This window comes from Nycticebus coucang, chromosome 6 (assembly GCF_027406575.1).
Source record: "Nycticebus coucang isolate mNycCou1 chromosome 6, mNycCou1.pri, whole genome shotgun sequence".
NCBI lineage: Eukaryota > Metazoa > Chordata > Mammalia > Primates > Lorisidae > Nycticebus > Nycticebus coucang.
In genome coordinates, this window is record NC_069785.1 from 99,540,202 (window position 1) to 99,566,619 (window position 26,418).

General features: G+C 48.7%; 1 protein-coding gene across 5 annotated transcripts in view; it reads left to right on the top strand.

The window, feature by feature from the left end:
• The first annotated feature begins 28 nt into the window (after nt 1-28).
• ALPK3 (alpha kinase 3) overlaps nt 29-26,418 on the top strand; it is a 53,153-nt gene continuing 26,763 nt past the window's right edge. Inside the window, exons 1-6 of one of the 5 annotated variants that reach the window (XM_053593381.1) lie at nt 29-336; nt 533-598; nt 5,403-5,441; nt 9,390-9,511; nt 22,225-22,342; nt 22,942-24,184. In XM_053593381.1, coding sequence (XP_053449356.1) covers nt 194-336; nt 533-598; nt 5,403-5,441; nt 9,390-9,511; nt 22,225-22,342; nt 22,942-24,184 — 1,731 coding nt within the window. In that variant the 5' untranslated portion in view covers nt 29-193. Of the gene's footprint in view, nt 337-532; nt 599-5,402; nt 5,442-8,505; nt 8,546-9,389; nt 9,512-22,224; nt 22,343-22,941; nt 24,185-26,418 lie in introns of all 5 variants that reach the window. The other 4 variants (XM_053593384.1, XM_053593380.1, XM_053593382.1 and 1 more) reach the window with 4 other exon arrangements.

A 26,418-nucleotide genomic window follows, 5' to 3' on the forward strand; every position in this document is an offset into this window, starting at 1 on the left:
CTCCGAGGGCGGCTCAGCGGCTTCTCCCCCAACCCCCCGCCCGCTGCCTCGGAGCCGCCCTCGCCAGGAAAGGGACAGCAGCAGGTGACGAGGGGCCGGCCGCGGGGCTATAAATAGGGGCGCGCGTCAGCCGCGGGCGGGCACGGGGCGGCAGGCAGGGGCCTGGAGGCGGCGGACGCGGGGCAGAGGCGCCATGGGGTCGCGGAGGGTCCCCACCCGGGGCTGGGGCGCGGGCGGACGGGCCGGGACCGGGGGCGACGGTGAGGACGAAGGGCCCGTGTGGATCCCCAGCCCCGCCAGCCGCAGCTACCTGCTGAACGTGCGGCCTGAGGCCAGGTAAGCACCCTGCAAGGAGGGCCGAGGTGGGCGGTGGAGACTTCAGGGGTCCCGGGTCTGGCCCAAGGGCGTCTGGGTCCTGGAGGCCTGGGCTGCGCCGGAGCCCAGCTCTCTCAGCCCTAAGGCCCAAGGCCTGGGCCTATGGCCAGGTTGAAGTGGCCTTCAGGGCGCTTCCTGGCTCCTCTTAACCCCTCAGGCCCTGTGGCCCTCAGGTTTCTGGCAATTCGAGGCTCAAGAGAGGAGAAAGACCCCAACTTTTGAGGTGATTTCCCTGGGACCTGAAGGCTTTCCTCACTCCACCCCATAGAGGCTACTCCTTGGACTCCACATTAAACTGGATTCCACAGTGGAGATAAGCAGAGCCAGAGTGGCTGGAATTCCTCTGTGGCAGGAAGGAGGGAGAGCACTCTGGGGCCTGGAGAGAGGGGACAGGGATGCCAGGGTTCTCCCCAGTAGGGGAGGTTCACCAGGAAGAGACAGACCTGGGTAAACACAGTCTTCTCTGGGCCCAGGCCTAAATTGAAGGGGTGGAAGGAGGCCCTGCTTGGCCCCATCCTGGAGATGCTAGGGTATGAGCACTGAGGGAGCTGTTGCCCTGCCCAGCTCGGGGAGTGTGGTGCCAGGGGAGGCGTGGAACTGGTGAGCCCTCGCTGGCCTTCCCAGAGTTGCAGAGGTGTACACGCTTTGTTTCAGGAGCTGGGCTGTCCCCAGATAGAAAGGCAACAGCAGAGACCTACAGTCACTCCTCAGAGTGACACATACACCAACACAGAGCACATGCGTGGCCAGGAGACAGGCTTCTCATGCCCCTCTGGGTGGCTGTTTCCTTGCACTTCTGGAGCCTGCTTTCCAGAAGGAAATGAGGGAGGTTAGCTGTTAGCTAGCCCGAGAACATGGCTTGTGGTGCATTTATACAGAGAATAACCAATCCTCTGAGATGCTATTTAGAGACCTCTTATTCTCCATTCCTAAATCAGCACAAAAACAGGTGTCAAGGACATTCAGGAAAAGTCTGGGGCACTTTCTCGTGGATTGACTGAGTCCTATTGACCTTGGAGTTGGAAAAGTTCAAATGTAACCGGAACCAGTTTCTGCATAAAACTCAAAGCATGTCACATGTCCAGGGCAGGCTGAGGACTGGTGTTAGTGACTGACCCAGACACAACAAGGCCCCTGGTTGCCAGGAGAGAATGCCTGTTTCTCCTCCCAAGGCCTGGCAGACACTGGATTGAAATTTGGACGTTTATTCTAGTTCTTAGTGAAGCTGACTCCCTTGTGGGAGCCTCACATTTGTCCCCAGTGGCTTGTCTGGGCTCTGCCTCTTGTTTTTGGCCTTTGTTGATACCAGTGGAATAGATAGAAGAGTTGGAAGAAGGATTCTTCTTGGAGACAGCAGCATTCTTGAAAACCAGGCAGAATGGGGAGAGTGGAGGATCCAGGTGTTAGAGAAAAGGCTGCAAAGTAGACACAGTGCTTCTGCCTGGCTGAACTGTTGTGGATGAATATTAATTGCATACCTCATGAGCACAAAGCAGTGTGCCAGGCTAGAGGTGGACTGGAAGTGGCTGCCTTAAGTGTCCTTGGGCCCTTTTAGGGAATACTCTTAAAAGGAGTCTCTTTTCATCAAGCATTTAGAGGGAGCAGGACAGGGACAACGGGACAGTGAGTTTTCTAGCCTTGGACTTCAGGTTATGTTTTGCCCCTGCAGAGTTTTTCATTTCTCTTGCAAGCTGGCCACAGACCCTCATGGGTTTTGAAGGACAAGGGGAGGAAAGCCTTTGGCCAGAGTGAGGAGAATGTAAGTGGAGCTGCTTTGGGGGGCAGAGGGGAAGAGGCAGTTCCCAGTCCTCTAGCTAGGCCTGACTGGCATTGGAGGAACACCCTCACAGCAAACTGCCTATGGGGGTGGGGAGAGGCCCATAGTCCCCTGAGAACTTTGCCAACTGTATGGCTCCAGCTGAACTGACCCCTGACTATCCCCAAGTCCTGAATGACAGGCAAGTTTTGTCTCAACACACTCTTGGTTCTAACATTTTCTGGGTCTGCCTTTATATCAGTCTTTCATGGAGCTCTTGAGGTGTCATATTCGTGTGAAGCCCTGTGAGGATGGGCTTCCCCTGGGCACTGATACCCAGCAGGGTTGATTGGGGGTGGGTGGGTACCAGAAGCCTTGGTCCAGGGTACAGAACTTACCACCACCTGCCCCATAGCTCTGGTGGGGTTTCCAGTCAAATGTCAGCCCAGAGATATTTCCAGTGTCCACTGCGGTCAGAGGCCCAACACACGGACAGTCCCATCAAACTGTAGGTACAGCCTCCTAGGTCACCCAATGTCTAGGATGTCCCCTTATAGGAAGGTGGGGTGTAGGTAGGCTAGAGTAGGTTAAGGGGTAGAAGCACTTGTTACCAATTAGCTTCTATAGGGCACTCAGAAGTTCCAGAAGTCCCTGACCCTCATTCGTTGGAGGCCCTGGTCCAGGTGGGCTCAGAGGAGCAACGGAACCTATATTGCTACAGACAGTTTCAAAATAACCTCTGTTCTTCTACTTGGGTCAGTCAGACTGTCTAGGGCAGTGGTTTTCAACCTTCCTAATGCCGTGGCCCTTTAACACAGTTCCTATGGGTCATGACCCACAGGTTGAGAACCACTGGTCTAGGGCTTCCAGAGATACTAAGGTGCAGGACAGAACTCTCCCAGGGCCTTTTACTTTCTAGAATAGATGAAACCCAGGAAGGAAGAAGGGATCCAGCTCCCATAGCCAGTCCTATTTTGCCCCTTTATGAGGAGGCCTTTCCTTTCTGAGCCCTGAGTCCCCATTCTGTAAGATGAAGGTGGCATGGAGAACACGTTAAAGCCCCAGAATTTGGTGCCAGTGATTATGACTCCGTCAGAGGCAGGGCACGGGGACTGGCCCTGCCTGGGGAAGCCCTGAGCCAACTATGGCCCAGTCATCAGGGCACAGGCAGATCTTCTACCTTCTGAAGTCCAGGTGCCTCTGCAGGCTCAGGATCCCCTGATCTGACCCACCATGTAAAGGTGAGGCCCGAGAAAGCAGGACAGTGAGTTGGGGAGCAGAGTAGCAAAATAGCTCCAGAGGCGGGGGAGGGCCAGCTATCCCAGCACAGTGCCTGCAGGTGGGTCCTATGGAAATGTCATCTGCCTCTCTGCATTAGAAAGCTAACTTTCCCCCTCTCCTTCCCAGGGAAGAAGTCCAGACCCAAAGAAGAAGAAATCTCTCAGTCTAAGGAGAGAGACAAAAGAAATTTATGGTCAGGAAAGGACGGAATTGTCCAGTGCCTTGGAACCATGGGAGCTTCTGCCCATGCAGCCCCTGGAAGATTTTTAAAGCTCTGAGCAAAGGCAGCTGCACTCTCTTTTGCACCCTTCTTTCCATATTTTCTGGAGTGGCAGCTCCCTCTGGGGGGCAGAAGCCTTCTTGCTTGAAAAAACGAATTTCTCCTCCCTCTCCCCTCATCCTTTGCCTTCTTCTTCTGCTCTTCTCTTTCTTTTTTCTATAGAACACTGGTTGAATGGCCCACTATATGCCTAGCACTGTGCTATGAGCCACAGAAGCTATCAAAGAGCTACGTTTGAAGGCTGAGTGCACAGGATTTAGTTAGTTAAGGAGAAGGAAGGAGGGGAGACTTTCCAAACAGGAAGGACAAAAGTGAAGACTCAGAGGCTAGGAATGGGCCTGGCAATGGAATCGGAGTGTGGGAAAGTACAGAGAACCATGGTTGTAGTGGGGTGTGAGTAGATCAGTAAGTGCCTAGTCAAGGAGGGTGACTCTGTGCACCACTGCCTACCCTGCGGACTGCAGCACTTTGTTAAGAGTGGTGGTGTAATGTGAGGGTTAAGGAGAAAGGGGTTGAGACAATCATCAAATATGGAGCCATGAGGGCCTAAATCAGGGTCTAGGTCAGGGCACCCAAAGCAAGAGCAGAGAGAATGGGAGAAAGAAGGGCCAAGAATTGTTGACTGACTAGAGTTGGGGGATGTAAGAGAGGGAGGAATACAAAATGGCAAGTTTTGAGCTTGGGAGAATGCTGGTGATACCCACAAACCCAAGAGCACTGGTGAGAAAGGAAGCCAGGTTTTAGAGAAGAGGATGGGTTTGTTTTGGAATATTAGCAGAGCTTTCTTGTAATTAGAGATATAGACCACAGTGGCATTGAACAGGCTGGGCTACTGACAAAGAAGGGAGAACTTTTCTCACCAGAGGGACAGCTGAAGGGAATGAGTGTGGATTAGGTGGCCCTCAGGTCTCCCAAAGAGCTGGGTCTGGAGCCCACTGCAGAGATTGGTGTCAGGAAAGGTGGAGGGAGAGGGGTAAGAGCTGGCTCAGACCCAGTGGGCTGGAGTTCCACTAAGGGGAGCCCTGCATGGGTCCTGGCCCCAGATGCTCCTAGCCCCTGTTTAGTGTCCATTTCTGGACGCCCCAGGCAGGGGGGTGATCAGAGCCTCCAGGCAGGGTGGGCCTCTTGCTGTTCTTGTGGAGCTGGGTGCCTGAATTAACTGCTATGTTTCTCTCTTCACTCTCCCAGCTGGTTTGCCTGGCTGTGGCCTATTTATAATCGTACCTTAACACATTAATGGTGGGTTTTCTCCAAGCCACCTGTCTCTTTCTCAGCCTATCAGGAAATTTCCAGAAATGGGGCTCTTTTCTTCCCAAAAGCCAAGGGTTCAGGCAGGCACTGCCCCCAGGCTGGTGTGCTGTAGGGTGTGAAGCCATCCCAGGCAGCTGTGAGCCTTGCTTTTGGGGGTGTGACCCAAGTGCCAGGGACACACCTTTTTCAAAGCATAGCCCCGAGGGGCCCCTTTCCTGCCTAACCATTTTTCTGGACTTGGCTGCATTTAATGAGCTCTTGGTTTCAGATATGCTGGTATCCAGTGGTGAGGCCACTTCCAAACTGGAGCAGGCCAGCTAAGACAGCTGGTCCCTTTTAATAGAAAGGCCTGTGGGCCTCGGATGGTGGCCAATTAATAGTTTGCGACTGTTGATTTTGCCGCCTCCTCTCCTTGCTGCTGAATTTGGCCTAATGATTCCATTTGCTGTTTTTGCTTAGCTTATCAAGCAACCAGTTGTCTCACCCCAGCTCTGGAAGGTAAATGCAATTGCACTACATTTCTCTAACTGCTTTTTTCTTGGGTCTGGGCATTGAGGGGCCACCGAATGACTGCTCATGCACTAACCAGGCTGCATGGGGTTAGTGGAGAGCTAGAGGCAGGCAGGGAGGGTGTGAGAGGGCGCTCATGTGGCCATGGTTCTTACAGGGGCCAGCACTGATGCTTGCATAGGCCATTTAAGAGGGGCACAGGGCCTCAGCAATAGAAATGTGGACAGGGGTCCTTGAGATGCCTGCAATGACATCTCTGTGCCCCTAGGAGGGACACCATGAGAACGGAACAGGAAGCTAGTAGGTCCCTAACACACCTCTTCCCCTTCCTAGGTTTTCATGTTTTTTTGTGACCACTTGTCTAGGTGTGACACCTCATTGTCTATGTTCTAACTATGGCACCTGCCTTTTAGATTTTTTCTGCAGTCCCCTAAGTTTTCCTTTTCCCTCTTATTTCTCTGAATTTTCCTTTCCTTTGGGCTCTCTCCATCCCTGCAGACTGCAAACTGTGGGGAATCAGAGAACGCATGTTAATATCTTCCTGCGTTGACTCTGAATCTGCTGCAGAGCCAGGGCGAGGCCTGCACATGCTCAGAGTCCAGGTTTGCAGTCCAGATTTGGGGAGAGTTGGCTACAGTTCTCTGCATAGAGCAAGATTTCTGAATGGCTAACAGGTTTCTGAGCAGTAATCGTGTCTATAGACATGATTATCACTTACCACATATGTGGTCTTCAGTGGGGTGAATACTGGGGAAGTGCTTCCTGTGTGTCCTGTAGGTGGAAGAGGGCATCGCAGCTGGCTCAGACTGCAGTGTGGCAAGTCCTGAAAGGGAGAGGACCTGGGCAAACCAAGCTAACCTCAGGGCAAGGTCAGGTTCCTTTGAACATCAAACCCCAATAATTCTGATGTTCTTTAGAGACCCATGATCAGTCTGTGATACCCTTACAGAACTATGGAGTTGAAAAGACTAAGAGGTATGAGGTGTCAAGACCATCTAAATGTGTGAACTTCCTGTCTTCCTAGGGGATGGGACACAGCCCACTTGGAGTCTATCCCACATCCAAGTGGTTTGGAGGACAGGCACAGAAAGCTTACAGCAACAAGAAGCTGTGCAATATTCAGTAGACTCAACAGTATATATAATGATTCTCTCTGTCCCTTCACATGCACCCCAAATCCACTTCCATGGGGGGGGGCTTTCATCTGGCCATAACTTTCAGCAGTTACTTGTGGTTTTCCAAAAAATTTTTTATGGCTTAACTTGATTATAGCTCTCACCTATAATCCCAGCACTTTGGGGGTTGAGGCATGAAGATTGCTTGAGTCCAGGAGTTTGAGACCAGCCTGAGTAACATGATGAGATCCCATCTCTGCAAAAGATAAAAAGAATTACCCAGGCATGATGGCACATACCTATAGTCCCAGCTACTAAGGACTAAGGGAGGCTAAGGAAGGACCACTTTAGCCCAGAAGTTTGAGATTGCAGTGAGCTATGATCATGTCACTTTACTCAAGCCTGGGTGACAGAATGAGGCTCTTTAAAAATTAAAAAAAAAAAATATATATATATATACATATATACACACACACATATTTATATATGGAGTTAGTGTGGAAACTTTGGGAAGATAAGTGTTCTTTTCTATTCAAAAAGAGACATGAATTAAAATAACCTCCTGCTGTTGCAAACCTAGCATGAGCACTGTCTCTACACATTTCCTTTAGTGTACTTTCCCTCTTTTCTCACTTTTGCAATAACTGAAATTATTTTCTTAGATTGGCCCAAGATGCTTCATACCTAAGAGCCTAAGCTGAATATTGGATCTGGGCTCATGTTCATGAGTAAGGTAGGATTCGAATTATGTAGGGAGGACATAATTAGAGATGTTTTGAATTAATTACAGAATCATAGAGGTAGTATTACGTTTGTACTGGTAGCTTCTAGAAACTGTTGAAGTTTGGTATTTCCTGAAGTCAGAAATTGTTGTTAGTGTGATAACAGCAGGAAATGTTTTCAGATGTTTTTTTATTTCATGCGTGTTCAGGGAGTTGTTAGCCTAGATCCTAAAGACCCTCCTGAGTGGCTTTTAAGAGGGAAAGGATTTGAGACCATCCTGAGCAGGAGCAAGACTCTGTCCCTACAAAAAATAGAAAAACTAGCCAGGTGTGGTGGCACACAGTTGTAGTCCCAGCTACTCAAGAGGCTGAGGCAGGAGAATCGCTTGAGCCCAGGAGCTTGTGGTTGCTGTGAGCTATGATGATGACATCACTGCACTCTAGCTCAAGTAACAAATTACAGAGCAAGACCCTGTCTCAAAAAAACAAACAAACAAACAAACAAAAAAAAAAACAGGAAAGGAAAAGAAACTTCCTGGACAGATGAGTTCTAGGTGAGAGAATGTTATGGAAGTATATAGTATATGTCTAGCTGCAGACCTGGTTCAAATGCTCAGTTGTGTGAGAGGGTGGGATCCTCCTTTTGGATAGTATTTGTTGGGGGATGCTCCTGTGCTCCTGTCAACCCCTAAATGCTCAGGCATCTGCATTCCTGTAAGAGACCATGGCCCTCCATCAGTCCAGAAGTCCTACTTGATTCTAGGCACGTTTCCTGGGGTGCAACCTTTCTCCTCAAACTCAAGCCTAGATTAATATTCACAGAACAGGTGCAGTGAGCATGGAACCCCTCGCCCCACTCTGTGTGTGGGGTTATAGAGTGTGTTTGCTTGTGCCCCTGCAGACCCTCACTTGGCCTCTCTTTGAGAGGTTACAGACCACAGACATTACCCTTGCCTGACCACCCCTTCCTTTGTGGTACAGGGAAAGGCACCTTTGAATGATTTGTTTTTTTTCACCACGGTTCCTCCTGCTTCCCTCCACTTCACCCCCTCACAGTCCTCCCTGCTGCTCACAAGAGAGTGTGTGCCTGGGGAGTGGGAGGAGGGCGTGGTGTGTGCACCACACAGGGTGGCTCTCTGGTGGCACTTCATACCTAGGGATGCACAGCGTCTTTGTTGGCCTGTGAAAGGGCTTGGCAATGTGGCTTGTTCCCAGGGCCCCGGAAGGAGAAGTCTGCAAGCCCTGAGCATTGTTGGTGAGTTTGGGCTGGACTCCGTAAGCCCACACATGCCCCTAAAATCTGGGACATGTGCTCTCCCAGGGGAACTAAAAGTTCTGGCTTTTGCAGGGGTGGGTCTGTTTGTGGTTTGGCCGTCCTGCCAGCTGGTCCTAGAGCTGCTGACCATGTTCTCACTACAGAGTATGGATGGTGTCCAGGGGTGGAGCAGGCAGCCACAGCTGGCTTTCCAGCACTGTCCCACAGCCCTGTTTTGGGGTCAGAATTCATTTGGGTCTCTTTTTCCTGGTACCCCTGGGAATTAGAGTTCACCTCTAATTGGCCATCTTATTCTTTGTTCACCAGGAGTCTGTGCTCACAAATGCAGGAGCTTCCTTCTGGGTACAGCTCCAGCAGTGGCTCCTGAGCTCTTAGGAGCTTTGAATCCTTGAGTATTGGCTGGCTTTTCCCTCTCTGGCATGAATGGGATCTCTGCTGTGCTGGGGGCTTCATCTCTCAGGCTTGACCTACCCATGTGTGTGTCTGCCCCATGCACCAGCTTCCTTGGAGGGTAAAGCAAGACACCACCCCACCCCCCCAGAGTGAGGATGGGCTGGGGACACCTGGGCTGGTAATCTGGCATGCTCGGGAGCCTGGCCTATGGTCATGGACTGGATCCAGAGTCCATTCCATCACTTGATACCATCCCTACCCCTAACCTGGCAAGGGGCATAGGCTGCCTTGAAGAGAGACTTGCTGGGTGCTAGAGCTCCAGCTATAGGATGATGGACAGATGGAGTAAGATGTAAACTGCCTTGGACAAGGCCATGCAGTCGTATGTGTTGGGGGAGGGCAGCTCTGAATAGCTCTTTGCCTTTCCTAGGAGCACCTTCTGCTCCATCATTGCTCAGCTAACAGAGGAGACCCAGCCGCTATTCGAGACCACACTCAAGTCCCGGGCTGTGTCCGAGGACAGCGACGTCAGGTTCACCTGCATTGTCACAGGTAATGAGGCTGTCTGTACCCTCCACACCAGGGCCTCTGCACAGAGCAGGATCCAAGGAGGCTCTGGGGACAGGCATCATGGGGTGGCGGGCTGTGTGCACAAAACTGCAAGATGACACCTGCTTTCTTAGCTTTCTCTCCAGCTTCATCTTCCTGTGTGGGGCCCTGTTCCTCCTATTCTGGAGCCACATCTATACCTTGCTCCCCTCCTTCAAAACTTGTCCTCAGTAAAGTTTCCTCACGCTCAGGTATACATACATGACTGATGAATCTTGGTTCCAATTGAAAGAACTCTTTGAGGCCATTCCCTGAATTTCCCCATTTTACAACTGAGCAGTGTGAGGCTCAGTCTTAAGCCTAAAAGGCGGGGACATGCAGTGATTCTGATTGCAGACCCTAGAGGCGGAGTGCCTGGCTTGGAATCCTGCCTTGTTCTCTTTACAATTATTATATTGAGCAGATTACATAATCTCTCAGCTTTCTCGTCTGTAAAGTGGGGATAGCATATAAACATCATCAGGTCATGTGACAATGAATTAGTACATGCAAAGCATTTGGAACAGTGCCTGGCACACAGTAACCAGCAGGTAAGTGTTAGACATTGAGACTGTTATCTGCATTCCTCTGAGCTTCGTGGTGGAATCTGAAGCAATGGGCTGGCAGAATAGGAAGCAGGGTGATACTCCTTGGGAGGGAAACTGGGGGAAGGGGTGCTAGGGAGGCTGGCTCCCGGCATTGTTCCTTCTCCAGACTGCCCAGCAGAGTCTCCCTTGCACCACCCTGACCCACCACTGGGCAACTGCCCCTCCCACCTGTGCAGACACCAGTGTAAGTGTTCTTGGTCTAGGCACCCTCTGAGAGCCTTTGGTTTTGGAAAATCAAACATCGGTGTTAGCCACAACTTTCCCTGATTCTGGGGGATTTGTCTACCCCAGCCAAGAAACAGCTTCTCTGCAATTGGGTTCCTGTGGGTTATTCTCATCCTTACGCACAATCCTCTGAGCTTCAGGCTGAGAACAGTCTCTGCTCCCAGGAACCCCCAGACATGCCTGCACCCTTACCTTTGTATGGAATGATGCATTTCACGAGCTGTTTCCATCGTCATTGGATCTTACAAACCCTGTGAAGTAAAGCACTATTTTTAGTCAGATTTTACAGAGAGGAAACTGGGAGAAGCTAGATGACTTGTCAGAGTCCACAAAACTGGCACGGAGGAGACGCTCCCTTGCCCTCCGCAGCTTCTGAGGCTGCCTGCCTGTGCCATGTGTCTGTGTGGCACTGACAATCTCCCCGAAGAACCTGCTGCTTTCACAGCTTCATGCTTTTGCGTGGTGTTTTCTGTATTTAAAAGTCCTTAATTCTTCCTTTTTAAGAAATTAATTTTATTGTTTTAAATTATTATATGTACATAGTTTAAGACTTCAAATTATACAAAAAGGCATATATCAAACTACAGCAGTTCACTCCTCTCAGTTTGTCTTCCCAGAAGCAGAAGCAGCTCTTTTTGTCTTGTGTCTCTGGCTTGTGTACATTTCCATAGTGCTGAGTGACAAGTGGCTGTATCTGAGTGTTCAATTTCTTTTTTTTTTTTTTTTTTTGTAGAGACAGAGTCTCACTTTATTGCCCTTGGTAGAGTGCCGTGGCCTCACACAGCTCACAGCAACCTCCAACTCCTGGGCTTAGGCGATTCTCTTGCCTCAGCCTCCCAAGTAGCTGGGATTACAGGCACCCGCCACAACACCCGGCTATTTTTTGGTTGCAGTTTGGCCGGGGCCGGGTTTGAACCCACCACCCGCGGCATATGGGGCCGGAGCCCTACCCGCTGAGCCACAGGCGCCGCCCCTGAGTGTTCAATTTCATAAGTCCTCTGGTTTCTTCCTGTTACAGTAGATAAGGACTTAGCTATTTTACACCATCACTTTCTGTTTTCCTAAACTTATCTTCTCATTATCGTTATATCATAATTTTTACTTAAATCAACATTTATCTTATGCCTGTGAAATATTATTCATGACCGAACGTTATCGTATGCTGTGATTACACTTCTTCCTTCTGTTTTTCCTAAGGTTAGTACTGTCCTTATTTTTAATTTATTTGGTGTTATGGTTTCTATTATTAATTTTTCTTATGCCTTCTAATAGCCTCCCATTACAATGTTCCATATGGTGAATGTCACCAGTAATTTGTTTCTTTCTTTGGAGATGCCCTTTTAGGAGTTCTCCATTTCTTTTTTATCTGAACTGGTCTTGTAGACCTGATACACAGCTGTTGTCCTGGGTCTTCCCTTCGCCTTTCCCAGCGTTTGATTCAGCTTCCTGGTCCTCCCTCTTTCTTGCTTTGTTTCCTGGCTTTACTGTAGTACTGCCGCTAGCAGCTTCCTCAGGGCCTAAAGACAGCACCACTCCGTTGAGCCGCTCTGTCCCAGGATGATGTGGTTTTTCTCTGGTGCATAGTTGTCACCCTGGGGTCTCCCTTTGCTGTCATCCTGCAAATTCACTTTGCTGCTTTCCTGTGCTGGAGTTTCTGCTTTTTGTACTCTACATTCTTTTCCTTCTGGATTTACATTCTTGTTTTGGTAGCTTTCTAGAACAAGTACACAAGAAGTAACTGTTTGACTGCTTATATTTGAAAATATCTTTTAATGGACAATTTGTCCGGATATATATCCTAAATTGAAAATAATTTTACCTTGGAAATTTTCTCCACTGTTTTCTTGCTTCCATTGTTGCTGTTTAGAGTGGGAAGATGGTTTGTTCCTAATTCTTTGCATGTGATCAGTCTTTCCTGGAAGCTTGTAAGAGTATTCTGATATTTTGTAATGAGGTATTTTGATATGGATCTCTTTATCCTGGGACGTGATTAGATGCTTTCAGGAAATTGACAGCCTTTTAGTTCTGGGATTATTTTGATGTTGATTTTATCTTCTTGTTTTCTCTGTTCTCACTTTATGAACTCCTGTTTGGAAATCTGTTTCCCTGGACTTTTTTCTTATTTTCTTGTCCTTTCTTCCCCTTTTATTTATTTGTCTTTTTGCTCTGGGAGATTTTCTCAGATTTATCCTTCAACTCTTTTATTGAATATTTAATTTCTAAGAGCTTTTTAAAATCCTTTTCTATAGCATCCCACTCTTTTCATGAATGTTGTATCTTCTTTTAGCTCTATGAGGCTATGAATAAAAGTTTTATAAAGTTTCCCCTTCTCTGCATAGTTTTTTTCTGTTTGCTTTTTTTTGTTGTTTAATTTTATTTTGTCCTTTTTCTTATATTATAGGCTTTCCTCAGACATCTAAAAATCTTTGGCTGTCAGAAAATAATTGGGAGTAGGAGACTAGCTTAGCTGGACGCAGTAGTCTAGTAGGCCGAGGTGGGAGGATCGTTTGAGCCCAGGAGTTTGAGGTTGCTGTGAGCTTAGACTGATGCCACTGCATTCTAGCCTGGGCAATAGAACAAGAATCTGGCTCAAAAAAAAGTAGAAGATTAGCTCAGCATGATGGCTCATACCTGTAGTCCCACCTATTGAAGGGGCTGAAGCAGGAGAATTGCTTCAACCCAGAGGTTCGAGGCTACTGTGAGCTATGATCCTGCCATTGTACTCCAGCCTGGGCAACAGAATGAGACTTTGTCTCAAAAAGTAAGGGAAGATATATCAATGTATACAGTTATGATTTAATAAAAAATAAAATAAAATAAAATAAAAATAAATGTTCTCTAAAAATGTAAAAAAAAAAAAGTAAGGGAAGAGACTAAAAAGCTGATTGGAAGTTCTGAGCAAGTTGGAGGGATCTGGAACCTTAGGTCTTCCCTGTAGGGTGACTGAGTAGTCACTGTTGGGAATGGCCAAGTAAGTTTCTTTAGTTCCTTCCTCTTGGACTAGCTGGATTCCCTAATGAAAAGTTTTCTGGCAGTTGTACAGATTATAGGGTTGAGTGAGCTCTCAGCATAAGGCATTTATTTTATAATATGTGGCTATTACATTTTTCTATTTTCCATAGATTAGTCAGCCCTGCCTTCAAGTAGGATGGTTTACCCTCAGGGCAAAGTTTTATATTTCCAGACAATGGACCTCACCTTTGGCTGTAGTGGAGAAGGGGCAGGCACCCAGTAGCATGGAGTGGGGGAAAGATTCCAGACATATATTTTTTAAGCACCTTTAACCTTTCCTCCTTCTTCTTTGCCAGAAGTTCCAGAGGTACCTCTTCGTCAGTACTTGTGTCCTTTGGGGATTTTCTGGTGTTAAAAGGTAGTTCTCAGTTTTCCTCACTATTGGCGAGGATTTAGCTGTCTTGGGTCTGTTCTATCAGTTTTTACATGTCCATCTGCTTTACAACTTTCAAAATGTTGTTGCTTCCATGGCTCTCCTGCCTGTACTCCCCAACTGTATGATTTTATATGCAGTGGAACCTCCTTACACTGACCACCTCCTCAAGGTGACCTGATTTTCAGAGACAGGATGTGCTCCGCATGTCCATGTCAGTACGGCAGGCCTAGTTCCTTATGTTCACCACTTCCTTACGTTGGCCAGTTTGTTACAGTCTTGTGAATGGTCAACGTACGGAGGTTCTACTAATTTTGATTTAAAGATCTTTTAGGTGTAGTTTCAGTGGATCTGGGGAAGGACCGGACAATAAATGGCATGTCCGTTCTGTCCAGAAGCTTCCTCCCCCTTTGCCGGGCACGTCCCTGCTTATCTTCTAAGGCCCACCTCGAAGGGCTCACCCCCTGGAAGGTCATCTGCAGCACTTTCGGGAGAGTGCTTCCTCCCTTCTCCATGGCACAGTTTCTTTGCTCATACCTCTGTCTTTCCAACAGGATTGTGACGTCTCCAAGGACAGGGTGCACACCTGACACATTGTGCCTTTGTACAGCTGGCACAAAGAGAATGTTCAGTACATATTTGCCACATGACCACAGTGAGCGCTGACTATGCTGGTGCTAAAATCAGTATCTTTTCCACTCTCTGCATTGCCTGTTTATTTCAGCTGCAGCTTTGTTGCCTTGGTGACAGCAGCTGCTGTGGGGAACTGGGGCCAGTTGAGAGGTATAGGTCTCGGAGATGGTCCTCCCTTCTCTCCTCCTTCCATGCTATCCAGTGTAGCCAGGGACTCAGCAACGTGGGGATGCCACACTTGGGTCTGGCTTATGGAAGCTCTGGGTACCTTATTGCATACTCCCAGTGTGCTTATGGAGTGAGCATTTCTCTGTCTCAAGACTAACATAACAGAGCAACCTTCTACACCACACCTATGATGACCAGCCAGGGCTGTACTCTTCTGCTCAGGGGCCCCTACCATTAGATCAAAAACACTAGTGCTTGAGTCTGTAAGATTTCCAGGTTTCCTGGCTGTCTCTAATATCCATACAACATAGTCCATCGTTGTACCTTACCCTTTCCTTACCCCTCTCACCCTCACATATATCCACAGTCTTGTTATCTGAGTTTTATGTAGTAGTTTAAGAAAGAGGCCTCTATGGTTACCATAAATGAGGATTTTCCTATCAGCAAGGAGGGATGTAGGAAAGATGAAACAGGGAAGGGGTGGAAATGAAGGCTCCATTCTAGAGAGGTGGATAGTGGATGGATCTCTGGCTGAGACTGGTTTTCACATGAGACTGCTATTCTGTTCCCAGCTCATCTCTGCAGAGACAGAGTGACCACAAGTCCTCTCCTCTCCCCCTACCCCCTTTCCCTGCCAGTAGCATTCTCCAAAGAAGGCTGAGATCAGTCAACCCTAGTAGGACCCTGCCAGGCACAGGTGATATTTTCCTGGTGGTCAGAACCTAGTGCAGGTGAGGGAGTGTCATCTGTACTGGGTGAGCTGCGAGGGAAGCCCTCGGGACTTGGAGAAGGGAGGTAGCTCTCAGAATTCTTCCCATTCAGAGTAGGCAGATAGGGAGACAGTGGCCCCTAGGAGCCTGCCGGCTGACGTGCTGCCCGCTTCCATGAGGCTTTTCATCTCTGGCCAGCATGGTGGCCTCTCAGCTGTGTTGGGATGTGCAAAGGTGTGTGTGTGTGTATGTGCACACACATAAATTGTAGATTCTGTGACAGTATGTGTGCATGTGTGGTAGATTCTGTGTCTGTGTGTGGTAGATTCTGTGTGTGTGTGCGCGGGGGGGTAGATTCTGTGACAGTGTATGTGTGCGTGTGTATGGTAGATTCTGTGTCTGTGTGTATGCGCTTGTGGTAGATTCTGTGTGTATGTAGTAGATTCTGTGTCTGTCTGTGTGTGCGTGTATGGTAGATTCTGTGTCAGTGTGTGTGGTAGATTCTGTGTCTGTGTGTGTGTGCACGTGTGGTAGATTCTGTGTCTGTGTGTATGCACTTGTGGTAGATTCTGTGTGTATGTGGTAGATTCTGTGTCTGTGTGTGTGTGCACGTGTGGTAGATTCTGTGTCAGTGTGTGTGCACGCTTGTAAATTCTGTGTCTGTGTGTATGGTAGATTCTGTGTCTGTGTGTGGTAGATTCTGTGACAGTGTGTGTGTGCATGTGTGGTAGATTCTGTGTCTGTGTGTGTGTGTTAGATTCTGTGACAGTGTGTGTGCACATATGGTAGATTTCTGTGTCTGTGTGTGCATGTGTGGTAGATTCTGTGTCAGTGTGTGTGCACGCTTGTGGTAAATTCTGTGTCTGTGTGTATGGTAGATTCTGTGTCTGTATGTGTTCATGTGTGGTAGATTCTGCGTCTGTGTGTGTGGTAGATTCTGTGTGTGTGTACATGTGGTAGATTCTGTGTGTGTGCATGCGTGTGGTACGGTCTATGTCTGTGTGTGTGATAGATTCTGTGTCCGTGTGTGTGTACACACGTGGTAGAGTCTGTGTCTATGCATTTCTGGTAGATTGTGTGTGTGCACGTGTGGTAGATTCTGTGTCAGTGTGTGTGTGTGTGTGTGGTAGATTCTGTGTTGGTGTGTGTGTGCGCGCATGTGGTAGATTCTGTGTCAGTGTGTGTGCAACTGTTGTAGTTTCTGTTTTGATGTGTTAGTATGCATATATTATGTGTGTTGTAGTTCAGTGTCAGGTATGTGTGTGCATGTATTATCAATTCTGCGTTGGGTTTGTGTGTCCATATGTTATAGTTCTGTGTCAGGTGTGTGTGTTCATATGTTGTAGTTCTGTGTCGGGTGTGTGTATACATATGTTGTAGATCTGTGTTGGGTGTGTGTGTCCATATGTTATAGTTCTGTCGGGTGTATGTGTACTTAAGTTGTAGTTCTGTGTTGTGTGTGTGTGTACATAAGTTGTAGTTGTGTGATGGGGTGTGTGTGCATGTTGTAGGTTCTGTGTTGGGATGTGAGGAGGAAGCACCCATAGCAGGCAAGTTAGACAAAGAGTCTGAAGCATTAGAACCACATTCCTGAAGAAACTTTTATTTATTTATTTTTATTTATTTTTATTTTTAGACAGTCTCACTATGTTGCCCTCGGTAAAGTGCTGTGGCGTCACAGCTCACAGCAACCTCAAACTCTTGGGCTCAAGCAATTCTCTTGCTTCAGCCTCCCAAGTAGCTGGGACTACAGGTGCCCACCACAATGCCTGGTTATTATTTTTTTTTTGTAGTTGTCATTGTTGTTTCAATGACTGTCAATGTTTTCTCAAACTCACCAGCCCTGGTGTATGTGGCTGGCACCCTCCCCACTGAGCTATGGGTGCTGAGCCCTGAGGAAACTTTTAAAAGAGAAATAAGTCTAATATAATAATTACTGGGAACAAAAACTCACATATTGGTCCTAGAACCTCCAGTGGAAAGGAAACCCCAGGCTTTGTCATGTGCCAGTTCTGTGACCCGGGGCAAGTCACTTAGCTTCTTTAAGCCTTGTTTCGCTTCTGTGTACCATAGGGACCAAAGCACCTGCTTGTTTCATAGCTCTGGCTCTTACCAGCTAGATAACTTTGGGCAGGAGCCTTAATTTCATAAGCCTGGACTTCCTCTTCTTTAAATTAGAGATTAGTAATAGAATATTCCTCGTCAGAATTTTGTGAGGATTAAATGAGATAATAAAGTATTCAGCTCAGTATCTGGCACATAGTAAGTCTTCATTAATGTTAGCAGTTGTTTGTACAGGGTTGTTCTGAGTGTCAAATGAAATTCTATATTTGAAATTCTTTGGAAATTATATTTTCATTTATTCTTCATCTCCTGAATCTGACCTTCTTCAAACTGGAAATGGTTGGATGAAGCCGCAAGTCTTGGAGTTACAGTTTTGTTTGTTTTAGACAGAGTCTCACTCTGTTGCACTGACTAGAGTGCTGTGATGTCAGCCTAGCTCACAGCAACCTCAAACTCCTGGGCTCAAGCAATTGTCATGCCTCAGCCTTCCGAGTAGCTAGGACTATAGGCATCCACTAACATGCACAGCTAATTTTTCTGTTTTTAGTAGAGATAAGGTTTCACTCTTGCTCAGGCTGGTCTCAAACTCCTGACCTCAAGTCATCCTCCTGCCTTGGCTTCCTGGAGTGCTGGGATTACAGGCGTGAGCCACCATGCCTGATCCTGGAGCTGGGTTCTTGAGTCAGACCTGCTGGATATGAAATAGAGGTCACAGGGTGTGAAGGGACTAAGGCAAGATCACAGGCTCAGTTACTGCTGTGGGTACACACATGTGGGTACACGCACATATGTGCAGGTAGGAGTGTGGGACCCAGACCCCTCCTGCTTTTGTGTGTTTAGAATTCAGTTCACGTTATTCAGGGCTTAAGGTAATGTGTTCTCCCAAATAAATTTGCTTCCAAAGCCCATTGTTGTTATGAAGACCTAAGCTGCAGGTTGGCCCCCACTGTATGTAGGGCAGCAGAGGGTGGTATGGAGGCTGAGGCCCTAGTCCTGCGGCTGTTGATTCCATTCAACAGCTCCCTCCTGGCCCTTCCCTGCCACCTCTCCTAACTTGACTGGACTTGGATGCCGTGGAGGCTGTGGCTGTGCTAGGCCAGTCATGGGGCAGGGAGGCTCCGAGCTGGGCTCTTGGAGAGATGAGATCACCCCTCAGGATGGTGAGGACACCTGTGCTGGCCTGGCCACACACACAGTGATGTAACCAGAGGCTTTAGCTCACAGTGGAAACATGAGGCTTGCTTTACAGCCAAGGCTGCCTGGAGTTTGTTCCTGGCGTCCCAGCTGCAGCCTTGCCTCCCTTGCTCCCTGCTTCTACACACAGTTTCCCAGCGTGCCTTTGCTTTTCACCCACACACTCTACTGTTGCTGTTTTGTTTTTTACGAAGACCACCCTTCCTATCCACCTCTTGCTTCTTTACTCACTGATCCGCCAGATTTTTATTAAGTACCTACTATGTACAGGTGCCGTCTTAGGTCATGGGGAGATAGCAGGGAACAGGATACAATTCCTGCCCACATGGAACCTAAGCCTAGCAGGAGAGACAGACCAGGAAATAGTCAGTGACAGTGTCATGATTAGTGCTAGGAAGGGGACATGCAGATGAGGGTAAAGCTCAGGGGAATGAGGGGACTGGAAGTACTGAATCCAACTTCTCTGAAATTCTGCCCATCTTTCCAGCATGGTTCCAGCTTCACCACTGCAAAAGCTTTTCCCAGCCAGAGGCGATTGCTCCCTTCTCTGCAACCCCCAGCACTTAGTATATTGCTTCACTTATTCATCTATAAATATTGAATGAGTGTTGATTCCATACCAGGCACTATTCTAGGAGCTGGTGACATAGCAGTGAAAACACAGATAAGTCCCTGCTGTCATGGAGCTGATATATTTGTCATGGAAAGGATGGACATAAACCAACAATCTCATAAGTGTTAAGAGCCAGGTAGCAGTGTGTCCTGTGAAGGGACTAACATAGTGAGAGCAGTAAGAAGTGCCAGGGAGAGAGAGGCTCTTTCTGCTACAGGTGGCAGGGGAGGCCTCTCTGCAGAGGAGACGTATGAATGGAGATCTCAGAGTGAGGTTTGGCCGCTGTGGTGCATTGCTGCTGAGCCATCAGGAGCACATGGCCAGGGTGCAGCGGGGTAGGGGAGAAGGCAGTGGTGGGAGGGAGGCCAGCACAGTCACAGGGCCAGACCATGAGGGCCTTGGGTGAAATGGGGAAATTGGAGGTTTTTGAGCAGAGGAGCATCATGGTCTGACTTTATTTTAAAAGGATCACTCTATCTCTTATCCCGAGTATGGTTGAAAAGAGGCCAGGATGGAAACAGTGAGATCAGTAAAGAGGTTAGTGCAGGAATCAAGGTACAAGCTGAGAGTGATGTGCACCAGGCAAGTGGTGGGGATGGCAAGAAGCAATCGATTCTGGACACATTCTGGAGGGAAGCTTGCCTAATGGAGTAGATGTGAGACAAAGAAAGGAATATGGGATTGCCTCCAGGTTTTGGCCTGGATCAAGTGAAGTTGCCATTTACTGAGATTTGTGGGAATTAGCTTGGATAGGAGAACAAGGAATTTGGCTTGGAGCATGGAAAGTTCGATACCTCCTGGACCTTCAAGTGGAGACCCTAGGTACACTGCCAGAAATAAGAGCCTGGAGTTCAGGCCACAGGTCTGGACTGGAGATAGACACTTGGGACTCCTGAGTAAGGTTAGATATCCCTGAATAAGGATAGAGAATGGAAGATGGTTCTGAGGCCTGAGCCTGGGGAAGGTCCAACTGGTGAGGGAGGATGAGCAGCCAGTGGTGTCTCAGAAGCAGGTGAAGTTAAAGGTTTCAGGAAGTGAGGTTAGTGCTGCTGATGGACGGACAGACTGGGCATCAGAACTGCCATTGGATCTGGCCGTGTGAAAGCTGGGGGTGATCTGAGGAGCAACTCTGATGCAGTAATGGCACAAAAGCCCTATTAGAGAAGGGAAAGCAAGCACAGTGAGGATAGACAGCTTTTTCAAAGAATTTTCCTGTAAAGAAAAAAGCAGAGAAATGGGGGCAGGAGCTAGAGGAGGGTGTGGGGTCAAAGGAAGATTCTTTTAAAGAAGGGTGGCAGCTCATCAGCCTTGGTTGCTGGTGGGAATGAGGTATTAGAGAGGGAGGTCTGATGATTCCAGGGAGAGTGAGGGCAACTTATAGAGATGTCTTGATCAGGCAGGGGAGGGCTGCTTGAGATGGGAGCATCGTTTATATAGAGAGAGCAGGGAGGGCAGAGCCCGGGGCACTGCTGCCTGTGTCCTGCACCCCCATCTCCTGCTGTGTGAGCGCCCTGAAAGCAGACCTCTGACTGACTTGCTTCTGTGCCCTCGTGACCCCACTTTGACAGCCAGTATCTACTTAATATCTGTATCTGAGTGAGTGTGTGTTTAGGAGTCTTCAATTTCTAACAAGTGATGCAAATAGTTGGAGTAAGCTTAAGAAATGAAGCAGAGGGCTGGGTGCAGTGGCTCACACCTATAATCCTAGCATTCCGGTAGTATCCCTTGAGCTCAGGAGTCTGAGACCAGCCTGAACAAGAGTGAGAGTGAGACCCTGTGTCTACTAAAAATAGAAAAACTAGCCAGGTGTCATGGCAGATGACTGTAGTCCCGGCTATTCAGGAGGCCAAAGCAAGAGGATCACTTGAACCCAGGAGTCTGAGCTTGCTGTGAGCTAGCCTGACACCATGGCCTTCTAGCCCAGGGGAACAGAGTAAGGCTGTGTCTCAAAAAAAAAAAAAAGAAAGAAAGAAAAGAAATGGAGCAGAGCTGGGCATGGTGGTGTGCACCTATCATCACAGCTGCTCAGGAGGCTGAGGTGGGAGGATCACTTGAGCCCAGGAGTTCAAGGCTGCTGTGAGCTGCAATCCTGCCAGTGTACTCCAGCCTGGACAACACAGTGACACCCATCTCTTAAAAATGTATATATTTTTAATTGTGGAAGAAATTAAACAGAGTTCATTGGTAAGGCTAGAGGGCCTGCTTAGTAACAAGAGGAATGTAGATATGTCCACAAAAGGAATGGAACCAGTATTTGGAAGCATCTTGGGACTCTCTGTCTCTCACTTCTTGTTCTATCCTGAACGTCAGTTTCATTTCCCATCTCTCACTGTTTACCAGATCCAGCTTTGCTTCTCAGCCCATGTGGCAGAACATGGCTGCCCTACCCTTTCAAAGGTAAATTTCTAAATACAGTGGTGGACTATCCCTAGGTCCTACTTCCCAAATCCTAGGTCAAAGACTTGGATTAAATTAGCTGATGGGGTGTCTGTTATTGGACCTATGTACTGTGCATGGCCTGGAAGGCAAGGGGCATGTGACAGCAGCACTTGAAGCTCTTCCTCATGGGTGTCCTAGGCGTCCTCAGAGAAGAGGGGCTGAGTAGACACCATGCTTGTCTCACTATAGTGTGTGTAGGTAGGTGTGGATGGGTGGATAGATGGATAAGGGGCAAATGGGTGTGTGGATGGAGGGGTGTTTTAGCAGTGTTGTCAGTTAATGCTAACAGCTCAGAGACTTGGAATGGAAGGAAGAGGGCTCCTGGCAGCATGTGAGTCACTATAGGAGGAAGTTTATTACTACCAGCTGAAGACAACTGGAAACTCCTGGTTTCCCTTCCTTCTAGGAAGCTAGAAAAATTTCTCCTCTATATTTTCTTCCCAGCTGTTAAAGGGGAATCATTTTCAGCCTTGACAGGGAATAACTTCTAAAAATAAGCTGAGACATACAGTGGCCCTGTTCTTCCCGCAAGCCTGGGGCGGGTGGTGCTGCCCAGTCCTTCTGATGGCCTCCTGTTCTTCCCTCCTACTATTTTGGAACTGGTCTTTTTGCAACCCAATCTCCTGCTTCTTTCTCAGGATACCCAGAACCCGAAGTAACCTGGTACAAGGATGATACAGAATTGGACCGCTACTGTGGCTTGCCAAAATATGAGATCACTCGTCAGGGCAACCGCCACACTCTGCAGCTGTACAGGTGAGGGTGTGGCCGGTTCGCCTGTCTCTGTGGGACCCTGTCCTCAGGTGTGGAGCTGGCTGGCACAGATCTCCAGGCACTGTAAGGGGAAGGAGGGTGGTCCTGTTGCTGAGCTAAACCTCCTTGCGAACCATGCCTGTCTGCCAGCATCTGAGATCTCCTGAGGCCAGGGTGGGAGAGTTTTTGACAGAGAGCTGAGTGCAACCAGAGCAGGTCCTGACCCATGGAAACATTTTCCATCAGGTCAGCGACCAAAAAAAGCAACTGTGTCATCATTACCTCACAAGGGGCTCTGTTGGTCACCTGCTTCTGAAGGGAGTTCTCCGAGGCCCCAAGTCTAATCCCTCCTGGGACAGTGTGATCTTGGGCTGCTGCCAGCCTTTTGTCAACTTGGTGTCCTTAACTGTAATGGAGGGTGTACTATGTGATGACTTCTGAGGCAGAGCATGGTGCTTGGACTTGCAGTGGGAAGGGGAATGCTCGACTCTGACAGCCTCTGGCTATGGGGGTGGGGTTCACACGTCCGCCTCTGGCTGTGGTGAGTGGGGATCCACACTTACTAGCCGGGCACGGGTGACACCTCACACTCCTGCTTCCAGGTGTCAAGAAGAAGACGCCGCCGTCTACCAGGCCTCTGCCCGAAACAGCAAGGGCATTGCATCCTGTTCGGGGGTCCTGGAGGTGGGCACCATGACTGAGTACAAGATCCACCAGCGCTGGTTTGCCAAGCTGAAGCTCAAGGCTGCAGCAAAGCTGCGTGAGATCGAGCAGAGCTGGAAGCATGAGAAGGAGGCAGTGGGGGAAGCCGACACCCTGCGCAAGCTCAGCCCTGACCGTTTCCAGCGAAAGCGCAGGCTGAGTGGGGCTGAAGCACCAGTCCCCTCAGCCCCTACCAGGGAGGCCGAGGGTGGGGCCCTGGCAGCTCAGCAGAAGGGAGAGACTGAGTCTGCCCAGCACGCAGGTTTGGGCCTGATCAGCAGTTTTACTACTGGAGAGGTGACTACAAATGGGGAGGCTGTCCCTGAGAATGGGGAGGACGGTGAGCATGGCTTGCTGACATACATCTGTGAGGCCATGGAGCTGGGATCTCAGAAACCCCCCCAAAAGGAGTCTGGGGCCAAGAAGAAAAAGAAAGGTGAAGAATCTAAGCAAGGTCTACAGAATCCAGAGTTAGAGAAGGCTGCCCGAAGCCACCGTTCTTCAGAAAACCGTATCCCCAGTTTGGACAAGCCTGACTCTCGCAAGACACAGGAGTCCATGGGCATGAAGCAGGCTCAGACCCAGCCTAGAGGCAGGGCTGCACAGGGGCCTGGGTCCTCTGGGCCAGAGAGTGCTAGGGAACCAGGCTCTGCTGTGGGCATTCAAGACAAAGCCTGGGGAGGCTCTGCTCCAGCACCTGTCCCAGGCCCAGATCAGGAAGGGTATTTCTCCCTTAAGGACATGTACGTGGAGAGCACCCAGGCAGTCAGGCTTCAGGGAGACAGAGGGCCCCACCCCCCAAGTATTGAGGCACCTGGAGAGGACTCCTCAGGGAAGGCACTCAACAAGGCTGCAGGTGGGGAGGTGCCTGCTGTTCCTGGCCAGCCCACCCCCTCCAAAGTTCCCCAACCAACTAGGCCTTTCAACAGGAAGAGATTTGCCCCTCCAAAGCCCAAAGCAGAGTCCACCTCTGACAGCAAGCTCATTTCTTCCCTGAATCAAGTTCCAGAACTTGAGGCCCAGAGCTCAGGGAAGACCCCACCTCAGGCCTCTGCCGAGGTGCCAACACCTCCTGCCCGGCGGAAACACAGAACCTGGGACAGCCCTTCACAGGGGCAAGCAGGCCTCAGGACTCCAGGAGGAGTAAGTGTGGGTGTTGGGTGCCTGGTGGGTGCTCTGGGAAGCTGACCTCATGGAAACTCTTGCTGCAACAGCTTGGCAGCCAGTGAGCAGTGGGTTATTTATGGAAGGGGGTAGGGTGGGGATGGAGTGCCAGGAGCAGGGGAGCACAGGCATGGCCCTCACCCCAGCCACTCTCCACATGCCAGGCATGTGGGCAGCACAGTCTGACTGTGACCCTCCCTTTGAGAGCATGGGTGTTCACGGCCAAGGGGACTGTGACCCAGAGGGAGGTGGAGGAAGATGTTCCCTGAGGCCAGCAGGGGGCCAGCAGGCTTGTGTGGGAGACTGAGCAGCGGGACTGAGCTAAGGTGCACAGCAGGTCTCAACTTGGAAGCTCATTAGAAGATTCTTGAAAATATTGAATGTCTAGGAAATTCTGGTTAAATCTGGGTTTATCTAAGGCTTTTGGGTCAGGTTATATCTATATGCAAATCTGACTAGGCTCAATGTGGTTTGATCTTGGGCAAGTCATAAAATTGGAATACTACTAGTACTATTTTTCATAGGGCTGTTGTAAGAATCAGGGTGGTTAGCACAGGGTGTGATTCCCACTAAGAACTAAATAAATGGCAGTTGCCTCAGGTACAGTGGCTCACGTCTGGAATCCTAGCACTCTGGGAGGCCAAGGCGGATGGATTGCTTGAGCTCAGGAGTTGGAGACCAGCCTGAACAATAGTGAGACTTTGTCTCTACAAAAATAAGTAAATAAATAAGCCCTGCATAGTGGCACACACCAGTAGTCCCAGCTACTCAGGAGGCTGAGGTGGGAGGATCGCCTGAGGCCAGGAGTCTGAAGTTACTGTGAGCTGTGATGACAGCACTGCATGTAGCCTGGGCAACAGAGAGAGACTGTGCCTAAAAAAAAAGGATGGAAGGAAATAGGAAGGAAGGGAGGGAGGGAAAAGGAAAGGGAAGGAAGGAAAAAAAAACAGTGATTGTAACTAAGACACAAGACACTGCTGTGGTCGGGGACAGAGGCACACAGTTTTACTTGGGAACAGGAGTGCCATCACTTCCTGGGGAGCATGTAGCCAACAGAGAAAAGATGATATTTTGTGTGGAGACAGGGATGTTAGGGTACCCACTTATCAAAAGAAGAGGTAGATGGGTGGTAGCATTAAAGAGCCTGAGGAGCCAGAGTGAGAGTATTGACTGAAAGGAAGCAGTTTGTCACCTGTTTGGAAGCAGAGAAGGCAATATTTCATAGGGGTTTAGGGAAACAGTGTTTTATAGCAAGAAAGAAGACAGCATTTCTGCCTCCTGAGTAGCTGGGACTACCAGCACCTGCCACAACACCTGGCTAATTTTTCTATTTCTAATAAAGACAAGGTCTCGCTCTTGCTCAAATTGGGCTTATCCCTTTAGGAGTTTGCTCAACTTCTTGATCTATAAGTTTGTTTTTTGCCAAATTTGGGAAGTTTTAACCATTATTTCTTCAGTGTTTTTGTTATTGTTGTTATTGCTTTGTTTTGCATCACACACTCTCTAGTTCCCTTCTGGTTAACCAATAACATAAATGTTAGACTTTTTGATATTGGACCATAGGTCCTCGAGACTCTGTTCATTTTTTTTTCTGATCTTTTTCTACCCTTTCTGTTGTTCAGAATGAATAACTGTTATTGCCCTAACTTCAAGTTCACTGACTTGTTCCTGTCATGTATGATTCTTCTTTTGTGCCCAACCAGTGAACTTTTTCATTCAGCTATTGCATTTTTCAGTTCAAAAGTTAACATTTGGTTCTTCTTCTTATCCTTCTCTTTCTTTTCTTCTTCTTATTTTGAGACAGAATCTCACTCTGTCACCCTGGATAGAGTGCCATGGTGTCATAGGTTACAACAAGCTCAAACTCTTTGGGTTCAAGCAAAAACTTCATATCTCAGGCTCCCAGTAGCTGGGATTACAGACGCCCATCACAATGCCCATATGGTTTTTCTATTATTAGTAGAGACAGGAGTCTTACTTTTGCTCAGGCTGATCTTAAACTCCTGAGCTCAGGCAAGCTGCCCTTCTCGGCCTCCCAGAGTGCTGGGATTACATTGTTGTTTAGCTGGCCTGGGCCGGGTTTGAACCCACCAGCCTCGGTATATGTGGCAGGCACCATAACCACTGTGCTATGGGCACTGAGCCATTCTGCTGTTTTTCATAGTTCTTGTTCATGCAATAGCTGAATGAAAAATTCTCACTGTGTGTCTGCT